The 14,471-nt window shown below is 41.8% G+C and overlaps 1 protein-coding gene across 3 annotated transcripts in view; it reads left to right on the forward strand.

Annotated features, from left to right (window-relative positions):
• Positions 1–14,471, forward strand: part of CUL5 (cullin 5) — a 102,914-nt gene that overhangs the window by 73,926 nt on the left and 14,517 nt on the right. For all 3 annotated transcript variants that reach the window (XM_029956530.1, XM_029956532.1, XM_029956531.1), the window contains 4 exons: positions 3,223–3,316; positions 4,704–4,834; positions 5,068–5,175; positions 8,642–8,706. In XM_029956530.1, the coding sequence (XP_029812390.1) occupies positions 3,223–3,316; positions 4,704–4,834; positions 5,068–5,175; positions 8,642–8,706 (398 nt within the window). The remainder of the gene's footprint in view (positions 1–3,222; positions 3,317–4,703; positions 4,835–5,067; positions 5,176–8,641; positions 8,707–14,471) is intronic.

The following is a 14,471-nucleotide window of genomic DNA, read 5'->3' on the forward strand; positions in this document are numbered from 1 at the left end:
TATATGTGCTCCTATGCATCAACACTCCTGTATCCCTTGGGTAAATCCCTAGCAGTGCTATTACTGGGTCATAGGGGAGTTCTATGGATAGTTTTTTGAGGAACTTCCACACTGTTTTCCAGAGCGGCTGCACCAGTTTACATTCTTAAGTATATACTTGCTCTGCTAATGTAGAAACAAAAGTTACAGACTGGAATCACAGCCTGAGTTTACAAGATCTCATGAATGACTCTGAAACCAAGTTACTCAGCCTGTGTAAGCTTGTTTGCTTATGTGTCAAATATCTGTTTGATAAGGTTGTCATGTGGGTAAAATAAGGTAATGTATGTAAAGCATTTAGTGCAATGCTTGGTACAGAGTGGGTGCTCATGGAGACCTACCCCTTACTATAATAATTAAGCCCCTCAAACCAGCAATCACTTTAACAGACTTTTATTTCCCTAACTCCTTTCATCTAAGCAGTTACCAGGTTCTGCTCAGTTTACATCACCGTTTATCTTGTCCTCTCCTTTTAATCCTCATTGTAACCCACAATAAGAAATACATTTTGCATTGTGGCTTAGTATATACTGTGCTTATTACTTGCACATGTCTGAAACATAAGTTCTATGAAATAATATTCACTGTTATTATATATGATGCACTCTGCTTTGTTGTTGTTCTGTCCTGTGTTTTTTTTTTTTTTTTTTTAATTTTTGATACAGAGAGAGACAGAGCATGAAAGGGGGAGGGTCAGAGAGAGGGAGATACAGAATCGGAAGCAGGCTCCAGGCTCTGAGCTAGATGTCAGCACAGAGCCCGACGCGGGGCTCGAACCCACGAACGTGAGATCTGACCTGAGCCGAAGCCGGAGGCCTAACCGACTGAGCCACCCAGGCGCCCCTGTCCTGTGTTACTTAAAAAAAAAGGACGGGTGCCTGGTGGCTCAGTTGGTTGGGCGTCTGACTTCAGCTCAGGTCATGATCTCACAGCTTATGTGTTCAAACCCCATGTCGGGCTCTGTGTTGACAGCTCAGAGCCTGGAGCCACTTTGGATTCTGTGTCTCCCTCTCTCTCTGCCCCTCCCCCACTCACACTCGGTTTCTCTCTCAAAAATAAATAATTTTTTTAAGAAAAGAAAGCTAGCTAGCTATAGCCATTAAAACCTTTCACAACAAGGGACACCTGGGTGCTCAGTTGGTTAAGCATCCATCTCGTGATTTCGACTCAGGTCATGATCTCACGGTTTGTGAGTTCAAGCCCTGCATCAAATTCCTGACAGTGTGGAGCTTGCTTGGAATTCTCTCTGTCTCCCTCTCTCTCTGCTCCTGCACATGCTCTCGCTCTCTCTCTCAAAGAAAATAAATAAACTTAAAGAAACTAAAAACCTTTCACAACAGTTTTTGAAACACAGGCTGGATTTTTGGAATATGCAAAAGTTAGACTAACTACACTTTTATCTAAGTGTAAATTTTCAGTGAAATAGAAAGTGGAGAGAGGAGCCTGGGCAGCTCAGTGAGCTAAGTGTCTGACCTTTGGCTTAAGTTCAGGTCATGATCTCACAGTTTGTGAGATCAAGCCCCACATCGGGCTCTGTGCTGTCAGTTTAGGGTTCTCTCTTCTCTCTGCCCCTCCCCACTCACATGAGCTCACTCCCTGTGTCTCAAAATAAATACACTTTTTAAAAAACCAAATGAAAATGGGAGATGAAATGACAGAGGCTTGGAACTTATTTCGATGGCACTTTCTCCACATGGTAGTTAGATTTACCTACTCCCAGTCCGCCTCTCTGCAGCGGGTGGGCGTGGCCCGCTGTGCTCTCACAGAGCTGGGAGAGAATGGATTACTCGGGTTAGGGGCAGAGCCTCCCACCTGAGCAAGGCAGAAATGTCCCCACCGCCTTTTGTGTGTGTTGTTTTTCTTAGGAAATTGGCATACATGGATTTTAAAGTTGTTAGCATAATTCTCAAAAACGGACCTGACAAAAGCCGTTTATTATGGAAATTTTTTAAGATTTATAAAGTAGAATAGTATAATGAATCCCCATTACCTAAATTTAGCGTCAGTAATTATGAACATATGTCAATTCCAAGGAAAATTTTAACAAAGGCTTTTAAGACACATAATTCCCTCCCTCGGTGCAGACAGGTAATCTTCATTTCAGAACATTCAGATGTGCACCAGTCAGCCATAGGGTACCTTGCTCTGGTGCTCACGACCTGTGTTTTAATTGAGGCCTGCAAGAAGAATAAGTAATTCTGACATGAGGGAGCAGCGGTGGGGTGCATGGGTCATGTGGAAGACCTCCCAGAACACTGGACCCCACCATGTTCCTTGGAATATTACAACAGCCTCACTGACCGGTTTGTTTTTGGGGACGTAGAAGTTCATTGCGTTTCTCCCCTGTTTAAAAACTTTGACTCTTTGTTCCCTGCCCTGCCTATAGAATAAAATCTCAAACCATAGATTTCCCTTCATAATCGGCCTCCAGCTACCTTTCCAGTTTTCTCTTCCACTGTCTTGTCTCCTACCGTGTCGAGCTTCTTTTTCCTAGAATACTCAATCCACTCTGGACTTGTAATTATTTTTCAAGATTCAATTTAGATTTCATCTTGTAGATGAGACCTTTTTAACTACCCCAGAAAGAAGTACATGTTTCCTCTGCTTGTTTTTGTTTGTTGGGCCTGTGTGTGTGTGTGGCCACTTAACTGAGTTGTAGCTCTTGGTTTATGTTTGCTTTCTTCTCTCCTTTCAAGTAGACCGTGACCTCCTCAACCCAGTGGTTATGCCTTACTGTTCTTTGTCCCCAACCCACTTCAGTGCCTGCACACACTAGGCACCTAGTGGTGGTTTGTTGAATGAATGGGTTCAGACATGTAGAATTTTAGAATCTAGTTTTAACACATGTTCTCTCCAGATAAGAATTTATCAGTTTATTATTTTCATTTTGTTTTGTATATTTTTGAGGTTTTTTTTCCTCCCCTCCTTGGGCACTTTTATTAAAATTTACAAAGAGAACATAAGTTCTTTAGCCTTTTTCTTAGAAGTAAATATACTTTGTAAACTAGCATGGAGTATCCACCCTCAATGCTCCTGGAGTAGAGGTAAGTAAAGTCTGCTTTCAGTATCTTCAGTTTTTTGCTACTGTTGGTAAACAGTATGTTTCATGGAGCTAAAAAAGCAGAGCAGAGTGGAGTAGATTTGTGCTGATAATAAGCCTTGACCAGTTTTTGCTTGTTTCAGCTCATGGAATGCTGTGTCAATGCCCTGGTGACATCTTTTAAAGAGACTATCTTAGCCGAGTGCCAAGGCATGATCAAGCGAAATGAAACTGAAAGTAGGTAAAACATCACGTACAGTTCTCCTAATCTTTTAAGAGATATCTTTGAAGTAAATTACTTTTAGTAAGTTACTGTTAGATCATCCTTTTATATATAGGTATATTTGTTAACAGTAAACTGTGCTTAAAGAAAATAGTAAGATGTTTAACATGAGTACTATGAAGAAGGTTACAGATTTACATTTTAAACATTCCCCCCCTCCCCCTCTTAGGTATCAGTACGGGAATGGGGGTGGATTTCAGTTTGTCCTCAAATGGTAGGACTCCGCTTTTAAAGGCTAATTTAAAATGGTAAACATACGGGTTAGGAAAGAACTAGGTATTTGACTTTCGTGTGGAACTTTGTGACAGATATTTTTAGAAAGTAAGATAACACTCCATGTTAATGATCTTCATCCCTCTCTTCTAAAATACTTTACAATTTAAGATTTCTGCAAGTTCTTTCTTGATTATGTACATATTTTCTTAATAAAGATATATTTTGGGAGGTTGAACGTACATTACAACCAAAAGGAATACAGTAAAAAATTACCTATGTTTCTGCTACATAGAGGTAACAACTTTAACACTTTGATGTGTTGCATCTGAAATTTCATTGTGTATAAAAATCTCCAGTTGTATTTAAAGTATATATTTCAGGTCACCTAGGTTCATACACTTGTTATTAGTTTTATAGTAAAAAGTTCATTGGCATAAATGAAATATTTGAATCTGTATACCGAGTTAAGTAGAGTTCTGTCTGATTCATAATCATATTCGTATCGGACTCCCTTCAGAAAGATTGATTTAGTGGGAAACAGTTTGCGCAGCAAGACTTTGCGAAGGTCAGTTAAATGGCATAACATAAAACAGAGCTTTCATAAACTGAAAATTTTCATTATGAGTGAGTGCAGTTTTATGTTATCCCTAATATACTTTTTTCTTTTATAATGATTGCTCTGACTAGTTTGATGCTGTGATTTTTTTGTTTGCCACTTAATGATGTGGTGCTGTGTATTTAATATTGTGTCTACTGTATGAAATAGACTAGTCTTCTGCATAAACTTTTGTGCTTCTTAGAATAAAAAATATTCCATGAAATTGAAGGTCAAATGACCCACCTTGTAAGAGAAGTTAGGTTTTGTGCTGTGTGATCACTTTCAATTAGAGTTTCTTTTAAAAATAATTTTTGTCAGACAGAGAAGGTAGATCAGGAAGTTATAGCACTTATGACAGTGACTCCTAAACTAATTGTACCTACAGAATACTGTTAAGGTTCTTAATTTCTAGCTAATATTTCTCCAAACTTTTCCTGTCATAGGCATTCTAGATCCATGATCCAGAGCAGGGAGAAACTTTAGTTTGATGGATGCAGTGATTTCATGAGTGTGTTCTGTCCTTTCAGAATTGCATTTAATGTTTTCACTGATGGACAAGGTTCCCAATGGGATAGAGCCAATGTTGAAAGACTTGGAGGAGCATATCATTAGTGCTGGCCTAGCAGACATGGTAGCGGCTGCTGAAACTATTACTACTGTAAGTGGCGGTGATGTTTGCCAATGGTGTTTTTTAACTGTAAGATCGGGTATTTAAAATTGTAATTGGCAAAACAGTAATATTGGAACATCTTTTAATATTGAGAAAATTTTTTTCCGGAGAATTCCCAAATTTTATCACTATAATGTTTTATTCAAGTTACATTTATGTTATTTTTTTGTATTGTTTTCTTTTTAAAAACCTCAACTGAGTGTGAAACATTTTATTTTTAGGACTCTGAGAAATACGTTGAGCAGTTACTTACGTTATTTAATAGATTTAGTAAACTCGTCAAAGAAGCTTTTCAAGATGATCCACGATTTCTTACTGCAAGGGATAAGGTATGTATTCCTGTATAGTAACACTACTGTCATAAAACTTTTAAATTAAAAACAGTTTTTTTGAAAGAAAGAGGGCGCACACATGCAGGGTAGGGGCCGAGGGGGAGGAAGACAGAATCCTGGGCAGTTTCCACGCCCAGCACAGAGCCCAGCACAGGGACCGATCTCACAACCATGAGGTCGTGACCTGAGCTGAAATAAAGAGCCAATTCTGAGCCACACAAGGGTCCCTATCATAATTTACTTTCAAAAAGAAACTTGTACCATTATGCTACTAAATTACAAACTAAAAACCTAGCAACTCTTGATTTTTTTTTTAAGTCAATAGAGGGCAACCATTTTTATTATATTTGGCTTGGTACATGTTTTTGTAAGTGTTGAGTATGCTTATGAACTAGAATTTAGTAGAAAATTGCTTCTTCATTTTCCCGAGAATATTTGCCTATTTTTTTACTCTTACTGAATATTAAATTCCTGTTCTTCCATCCTTCAAGACCCATCTCATAGTACATTCCTCCTGGACCGACCTTGAAAGCCTGCCTCCCCCAACATCCTGTCCCAAGCAGAGTTGAGTCCTCTGTTTTCTGCCCTTTTCACAGGGCTCCTGGGTATTATGTGACTTACCTGCTTCCCTTACGCTTTCTTCTGTCCTTGCTAGCATGGGATAATAATGAACATAGAATTATCCTTAGGGTTTTATCTTTCAAAGTGTCATAAACTTATCACTAGAAATTGCCATCAGTGTTTTTGCTTTGAACTACCTTTCATTATTTCCCAAGTTAGATTTTGATGTTGTTGTTGTTGTTGTTGTGACTCTAAAAAGGCAATCACCTTTATCCAGTACAGTTTAGGATTTTTTGTGTTGTTTTGTGTTGTTTGTAGGTGGGTAAGTAGGGGGAGAGAGAGAGAGAGAGAGAGAGGGAAAAGGAAAGGTGTTAACAGAGAATGGAATGTTAAATTGAGTGGCTGGCAAAGGCTTCATTGAGGGGACATGTGAATTGGGATTGAAGGTGACCAAGACATGAAGTCATGTGGTTATATGAGGGAAGTGTGTTCAGCCAGAGGGGACAGCAGGTACAAATGCTGTCAGTCAGGGATATCCCTGTCCTATTCCAGGAACAGGAGAGAGAAAGGTCATTGTGACCTGAGTGGATCGAGTGAGGGGAGAGGAGTTAGGAGATGAAGTCAAAGAGGTACTAGAGGCCAGATCACATAAGACTGAGCCGTGGCAAGGAGTTTGATTTTTACTCTGAGTTGAATAGAATGGCCCTGAAAGATTCTGAACAGAATGAATATGACTTACATTTTTATTTTTTTTATGTTTTATTTTATATCTGAAAGAAAGAGACAGAGCAAGAGAGAGGCAGAGAGACAGAGGAAGAATCTGAAGCAGGCTTCAAGCCCCAAGCTATCAGCACAGCACCCAGTGCAGGGCTTGAACTCACGAGCAGTGAGATCATGACCTGAGCTGAAATCGGACGCTCAACTGATGGAGCCACCCAGGCACCTAATATGACTTAATTCTTTTTTAATTTTTTTAATGTTTTATTTATTTTTGATATAGAGAGAAACAGAGCATGGGGTAGGGGGAAGGGCAGAGAGAGAGGGAGACAGAATCCGAAGCAGGCTCCAGGCTCTGAGCTGTCAGCACAGAGCCCAATGTGAGGCTCGAACCCACAAACATGAGATCATGGCCTGAGCTGAAGTAGAAGGCCTGCCCGACTGAGCCATCCAGGCGCCCCATGACCTAATTTTAAAAGGATCCCTTGGTTGGGGCACCAGGGTGGCTCAGTTGGTTAAATGTCTGACTCTTGGTTTTGGCTTAGGTCATGATCTCATGGTTCATGGGTTTGAGCCCCACATAGGGCTCTCTCCCTCTCTTTCTGCCTCTCTCTCTGTGTCTCTCTCTTTCTCAAAAATAAATGAAAAACAAACAAACTTAAAAAATTAAAAAACAAAAGGGTCCCTTGGTTGCTGCAAAAAGACAAGATGGAAGAAGGGCAAGAGAAGAAGCAAGGAGATCCATTAGGATCCTACTAGGTGATCGATCCTGTGACGTGAGGGTGGAGGCTCGGCCTGGAGCGGTAGCAGGTGGAGAGTCACGGTTGGTTGGAGACGGATTAGGACAGCCGCTGCACAGAGTTGCTAATGAGTCAGATGTAGAATGGAATAGAAAGGGACCAGTCAAGGATGACAGTCAGATTTTCGTTCTCATCGATGAGAAGCGTGTGCTTGCTGCGATGGGGAAGACGATGGGAGAGGCAGGTTTGGGGGTGAGGGATAGTTGTAGGGAGATAGGGAGCTCAGCTTTGGACAAGTTACCTTGAAAGATTTGTTACATGTCCTTGTGGCAGCATCAAGGGGGTCGTGTAAGAGAATAGACCCGGAATGATAAATCGGGAGCTTTAGCGTCTGAATGGTATTTAAAGCACGGGCAGGGGCTGTGATCACCAGTGTAACATGTGGCGGTGATAGAAAAGAGAAGGACCAGCTTTCCTGAGGTGACAGGGAGGTGAGTGGAATGACCAGGGGAGCACGCTGGGTAGGAAACAAGTGGGAGCAGCACTTTGGGGAGGCGGCTGTGATAAGCTGTTTTAAAATGGTGCTGAGAGGTCGGACCAGATGGGCCTTGGCCCTTGTCTTTGGAGCATGGAGGTGGCGAGTGACTTGGCAGGAACAGTTAGTGGAGCAGCGGTTTGAAGGCCTGGTCGTGGGAGGTTTCCCCAGTAGGGAAATTGGAGACCATGGCTTAGGCATTTTGTCCAGGAGTCGAACTTAGAGATAAATGAGGCAGTAGCTGAAGGTGAACAAAGGCAAGAGAGAATTTTCAAGATTTAAATAATGATACGTTTGTATACCTAGCTGCAAAAACGGTGGACGGGGGGAAAACTGATGATAGAGGAGAAATGGGAGGGAATTCTGATCACTTCAGTTTTATTAGGAAAATAGGAAGCCAGATCAGCTAATAGTCTCCCTGCGGGAGGAAATATTGGCGGCTGAAGAGAAAGGAGACGGTAGGAGATGTGTTCTGGGACAGTGTGGCTGCTGGGCGGCACCGAGACTCCGCTTGAGAACAGCGATAATGGTAGCATGAGCAGGAGCATGCTGAAGCCATCGACTCGAAAGGTTCTGTTGGGCCAGGTGCACCATTAAATTATCCAGCTGCGTGTTTTCTAAAAAGTGGGGGGCACCCGGGTGGCTCCGTCAGTTAGGCCTCCGAGTTTGGCTCAAGTCATGATCTCATGGTTCATGGGTTCAAATCCCACATCAGGCTCTGTGCTGACAGCTCAGGGCCTAGAGCCTGCTTCAGATTCTGTGTCTCCCTCTCTCCTCCCCTCCTGGACTCGTGCTCTGTCTCTCTCTCTCTAAAAAATAAATATTTAAAATAAATACATACATAAATAAAATATCCAGCTATATTTTCAAAACTAAAAATAATGCTCATTTCATTTTAAATTCTTTGCAGGCATATAAAGCAGTTGTTAATGATGCTACCATATTTAAACTTGAATTACCTTTGAAGCAGAAAGGGTAAGTTTTTAAAAATCATGTTTAAAATTCTTACCTTTTTTGGGAGTGTATTATACATTACTGAGCATGCAAACTGTTAGGTTTGATTTTGTTGTTTTTGTTTTTACTTTAATAAAGTTTGTTGCCTTTGGATATTAACAACTGTCTCAAATTTGGGGGAAAAAAACTGTCCTGAATTTTAATTTCATATTAAATTACCTCCTTTTGTGACCAAAAAATGTTGATCTTATTTTTTTTTTAAGTAGAAAAATGCTCTACTGAATTGACAGAATGTAAGAGGGCATTTGTCCTGTTTTCTTTATACATTGTGAGATTTAAAAACACATAAACACTGTGTCTTCAGAGTCTTTTCACATGGATACGTAAAGGTCTTCCTCATTCATCCCTCCCCCCAGTTTTTTTTTTTTTTTTTTTTTTTTAAGAGACAGACAGAGACAGCTGGAGCAGGGGAGGGTCAGAGAGAGAGGGAGACCAGAATCTGAAACAGGCTCCAGGCTCTGAGCTAGCTGTCAGCACAGAGCCCGACGCGGGGCTCGAACCCACCAACCGTGAGATCTGACCTGAGCCGAAGCCGGATGCTTAACCGACTGAGCCACCCAGGCGCCCCCCCTTCCCCCCAGTTTTTAATGAAAGTTTTAAAATTTATGTCATCTGTTGCTTTGTCAAATATGTATCTCTCTGTACATCATCAGTCAGCTTTTTAAATGGATTTCAGAAGAAATTTCAGACACAAAGAACTTTCACTCCCTAGGTCCTTCAGCAGACAGTCATTAATTGAATATGGTGTCGGTGTTTGCTTTCCGGTAAAGTTTACGTGATGCCAGAATCGCCAGTGTCCAGTTCTGTGCGGTCGGACACGTACACGCTGTGCGGCGTGCCCGTGCCCCTCGAGTGCCCTCGCGCCCAGCCCTGCCGGTCCTCCCGACCCTTGCCCGTCGTGACGGTTTCAGCCTAGATTGGTTGGGCCTCCTCTGGGACTTGATATACAGGGAATCACACAGTGTGTCCTCATTTGTTAGGCTTCTTTGAGTGCAGCTTAGTGGTGTAGACCCCCACTGCGGCCTGTCACCGCGGTTAGCGGGTTAGGGTTAGCGTTCACGTGCGCCCGGGGCTTTACACCCGCACCGGTCAGGGATGGGGAGTGCGAGTCCCTCCTCCTTCTCCCCAGCAGTCAGACTTGTCGCTTTCATTTCAGTCTTTCTGGAGTTGGTAGTGACCGTCTCATTATGGCTTCAGTCCATTGCCTTGTGACTGTTGCTGTTGAGCACATTTTCATGTATTATTTTGCCTTCTTATATTTGAATATAAGATTTTTTTAATGTTTATTTTTGAGACAGTGAGAGAGTACGAGCGCAGGGGTGGGGCAGAAAGAGAGGGAGACAGAGCATCCACGCAGGCTCGGCTGACATGGGGCTCCATCTCAAGAACCATGAAGTCATGACCTGAGCCGGTCATACGCTTACTCTACTGAGCCACCCGGGCGCCCCTGGCCTTCTTATATTCTCCTCTGTAAAGTATCTATTTTTTATTTCCTCAGTGCAATGTTCCTATATAGTGAGCTGTAAGAGTTCTTACCTATTCTGTATATAGATCACTTGATAGGATAGGTGCTTTTCTTCTATGGTTTTTTGCTTTTTATGTTTTACCTAGAAAACCTTTGTCTACTTCTACTCCTGAGACATGAAGATAATCTTTTTTGTTTCTTCTAGAAGCTTTATAATTTTAGCTTTCACATTTAGTTCTAGGATCCATCTTCAGTTAAGGATTATGGATAGTGTAAGTCGGGGGTTAAATCTCATGATTTTTTTTTTCTTTTACATATGAGTAACAAGTGGTTCTATCTCTATTTCTTGGAATTACTTCCCCTCCCCACTGCCTTGCTCTGCGGCCTTTTGTCAAAATCACATGACTTAAAAATATGTATGTTGGGGCACCTGGGTGGCTCAGTCAGTTAAATGTCTGACTCTTGGTTTTGGCTCAGGTCACAATCTCATAGTTCGTGAGATCAAGTCCCATGTCAGACTCTGCGCTGGCAATGTGGAGCCTGCTTGGGATTCTCTCTCTCCCTCTCTTCTGTACCCTTCCCACTCTGGCTCTGTTTCTCTTTCTCTCTCTCTCATTCTCAAAATAAATAAACTTTAGAACAAAATATATATGTAGTTGAAGAGGGCTTCCCTGTTCTTTTTGGCAAGCTTGAGAGGAAAGCTATTAATAATTCATCACTAAATACAAAGTTAACTGAGGGTTTTTCATAGATGCCCTTAATTAGATTGCTTTTTATTCCTAGCTTGCTAAAAGTTTTGATAATAAATAAGTGGGTATTGAGCTTTATTGAATACTTTTTTTTTCCATGTTGAAATGATTAAGGTTTTTCTTCTGTATTCTTCTGTATATTGGTTATTTAAAAAAAAAAACATTTAACCAAGGTTCAATTTCTAGTATAAATTCTACTTGGTCATGATGTATCTTAATCTTTTATATATTCTTGGATTCAGTTTGCTAATGTTGGTCAAGATTTTTTTTCCTCTGTGTTCATGAAGGATTTACCTCTTCCTTTTTTGGTCCTCCTGCCCTGTACAGTCTTCATTTTTGTGACATCTTTGTCATTTTCTGGGGTGAGGATTATGCTGGCTTTATAAGAGAGTTATTTCCTCCTTTGTGTGTTCTCAAAGAATTAGGGGGACTGGTATTACTTCCTCCTTACAGGTTTGATAGAATTTACAGGCCAGGGCATCTGGGTCTGGCGTTTCCCTTATGGGCAGATATTGATCACAGGTTCAGCCTCTTTAGACTTTTTTATGTAACCTAGTTTTCGTTTTGGTCAGTTGTGGTTTTCAAGGAACTTAATTCATTCTGAGTTGTTAGACTTATGTACATAAAGTTGTAAGTAGTATTCTTTATTCTTTTCTCTTTGGAAATACGTGAAAACTGTTTTCTAGTATCGTTTGAGACTATGTTTATTATTCCAGGTACACTAGTGTATCTTGTCTACAAATACAATAACAATACACCTATTGAAATCAGGAAATTGATTTTGCTGTGTACTACTACCTGATGTCTTTAAAATTCAATGATTGACCCTATAATTTTTTTATAGCAAAAGGATCCATTACATAATCATGTGTTACATTTAGTTGTTCTTTCCTTTGGTTTTGTTTGGTCTGGAACCATGTCTCTTTGACTTTCTTGTCCTTGACACTTTTAAAGATTAGGCTAGTTATTTTGTAAAATGTCCTTTAGTCTGTGGGTCCCTGGTTGGCTTGGCCAGTTAAGCTACCAACTCTTGGTATTGGCTCAGATTATGGTATCACAGTTTCTGAGTTCAAGCCCTGCATCGGGCTCTGTGATGACAGTCCAGAGCTGTTTGGGATTCTCTCTCCCCCTCGCTCTCTGCCCCTCCCCCACTCACATGCCCACGTTCTTTCCTTCTCTCTCTCAAAATAAGTAAACTTAAAACAAACAAACAAAAAAGAATGCCCCTTAGTCTGAATTAATCTTCTGTTTCCTCATGAATAGATGCAGGTTTGCGTCTTCGGCAGAGCTGACACTTCGTTCTTTCTCATGTATTTTATCTGAAGGTGCATGATTTTGATTTAATCCAGTCCTGACCTTGTTTAGTTTGATCACTTGATGAAGTTGGTGTTTGCCAGATTTCTCCATTACAAAGTTAATGCTTTTTCTGTAATTGTTTTGTAATGGGTACTTTAAAACTACGTCAAGATCCCATTCCCATCTGATTTGCAATTGATGCCTTGATTTATCGTATCAGCATGGACCCGTGGTTTCCTATTTATAATAGGAATATTATAATTTGCTATCACTTTTTATTTTGGTTTTCACATTATCCTAGATTTCACTAACTGGTTTCCAGGTACTTTTGACAGTAAACGCTTCCTTTCTTTTTTGGCACATGATCATTTCCATGCTCATTTTGTAACTTTTCCCTGTCTAGCCTCAGCATATGCCATTTTCAACAGGACCCCCATTTCTTTCAGTAGCCAGGACCACTTAGTGGACAGGATGTGGTGCTAGTTGCGTTCGTTGCTTTTGGGGCCTCACTGCTAGGCCTTCGCTGTAGACCAACTCTGAGATGCAAATCCTCCTTTACAGCCACAGTGCCAGGCCTCGTTTCCTGGTCGATGTGATCCTTACCCTAATGAGGCTCTCGCCGGGCTGCCCCTCCAAGGATGCCTTCCTCATCCTGCTGGAGCCTTACCGCCTCCCACTGTGCGCTCCCCTTCCATGGACACCCGCCTTGCTCGCTTGATCTCTCATAGTCCAGTCCTGGCCACTCGTCGTGGCCGTGCACTTCCTCATGTGTGTGGGCTTGGGAGGGACATTCCTTAGATTTGGGGGCTAACCAGGGGTAGCCTGTTTCTTACCAAAACTGCAACCCAGCCATGAACCAACTCTGTTCCTGATTGGGTTACAGTGATTAGTCTCCTCCGTAGCAGAACAAAGCATGAAACCACTCTTTTTTAAAAATTTTTTTAATTTTAATTTTAAGTGTTTATTTTTGAGAGAGCACGAACAGGGGAAGGGTCAGTGAGCCAGGGACAGAAGATCCAAAGCAGGCTCTGTGCTGACAGCAGCAAGCCTGAGTTAGGGCTCAAACTCACCGTGAGATCAAGACCTGAGCCAAAGTTGGACACTCAACCGACTGAGCCACCCAGGCGCCCCAACGTGAAGCCACTCTTAATGGAAGATCACATCATCTGGTGCCTCTGTGATTCTTTTGTATGTAGTGCCCAGTGGTCAGTTCGACATTACCAGGTTGTGAAGACAGAGAAACTTAGGATCAACAAGAGAAACACCATTTTAGAAGCAGACTGTCCGGTAATGCCATATTAGAGTTAGCAGATGAGGACTTTAAAATAAATTTTTTAAGTATTTATTTATTTTTTCAAGAGAGCAAGAGCACAACCAGAGGAAGGGCAGAGATAGAGGGAGACATGGAGTCTGAAGCAGGCTCCAGGCTTGGAGCTGTAAGCACAGACCAGACATGAGGCTTAGACTCACAAACCGTGAGATCATGACCTGAGCCGAAGTCAGACACTTAACCGACTGAGGCACCCAGGTGCCCCCAGATAATTAAGATGAACAGCTTAAGCACAGTGATGTACCACTCACATCCACTAGGATGGCTAAAATTTGAAAGACATTAAGGGCTGGTGAGGGTGTGGAGAGAGGATGATACATATATGCAGCTGCTTTGGAAATAGTTTGATAGACGTCCTCTCGATGTTAAATATAGAGTCACCATACAAGCCGGCACTTCACCACTGGGCATGTGCCCCAGAGAAACGAAAACAGGGGCACCTGGGTGGCTCAGTCGGTTAAGCCTCTGACTTCGGCCCGGGTCATGATCTTGTACTTCGTGAGTTCAAGCCCTGTGTCGGGCTCTGTGCTGACAGCCCGGAGCCTGGAGCCTGCCTCAGATTTTGTGTCTCCCTCTCTCTCTCTGTCCCTCCCCTGCTGTCTCTCTCTCTCTCTCTCAAAAGTAAACAAATATTAAAAAAATTTTTTTAAATTTGTACTCAAATGTTAGTAGCAGCATTATTCTTAATAGCCTTCCACAAAAGGATAACTCAAATGCCCGCTGTCTGTTGAATGGGTAGGCATGGTGTGGTGCAGCCAGGCAGCCGTGCAGTGGACTGAGCCCGCGAATGGAATGAGAATCTGATAAATGTGAGTGAAGCACTGAGAAGTGCTAAGTGGAAAAGGCCACACACAAGAGGACGCATTTTGTATGATTCCCCTTCGGT

The sequence above is a fragment of the Suricata suricatta genome, chromosome 11, assembly GCF_006229205.1.
Source record: "Suricata suricatta isolate VVHF042 chromosome 11, meerkat_22Aug2017_6uvM2_HiC, whole genome shotgun sequence".
NCBI classification, from domain to species: domain Eukaryota; kingdom Metazoa; phylum Chordata; class Mammalia; order Carnivora; family Herpestidae; genus Suricata; species Suricata suricatta.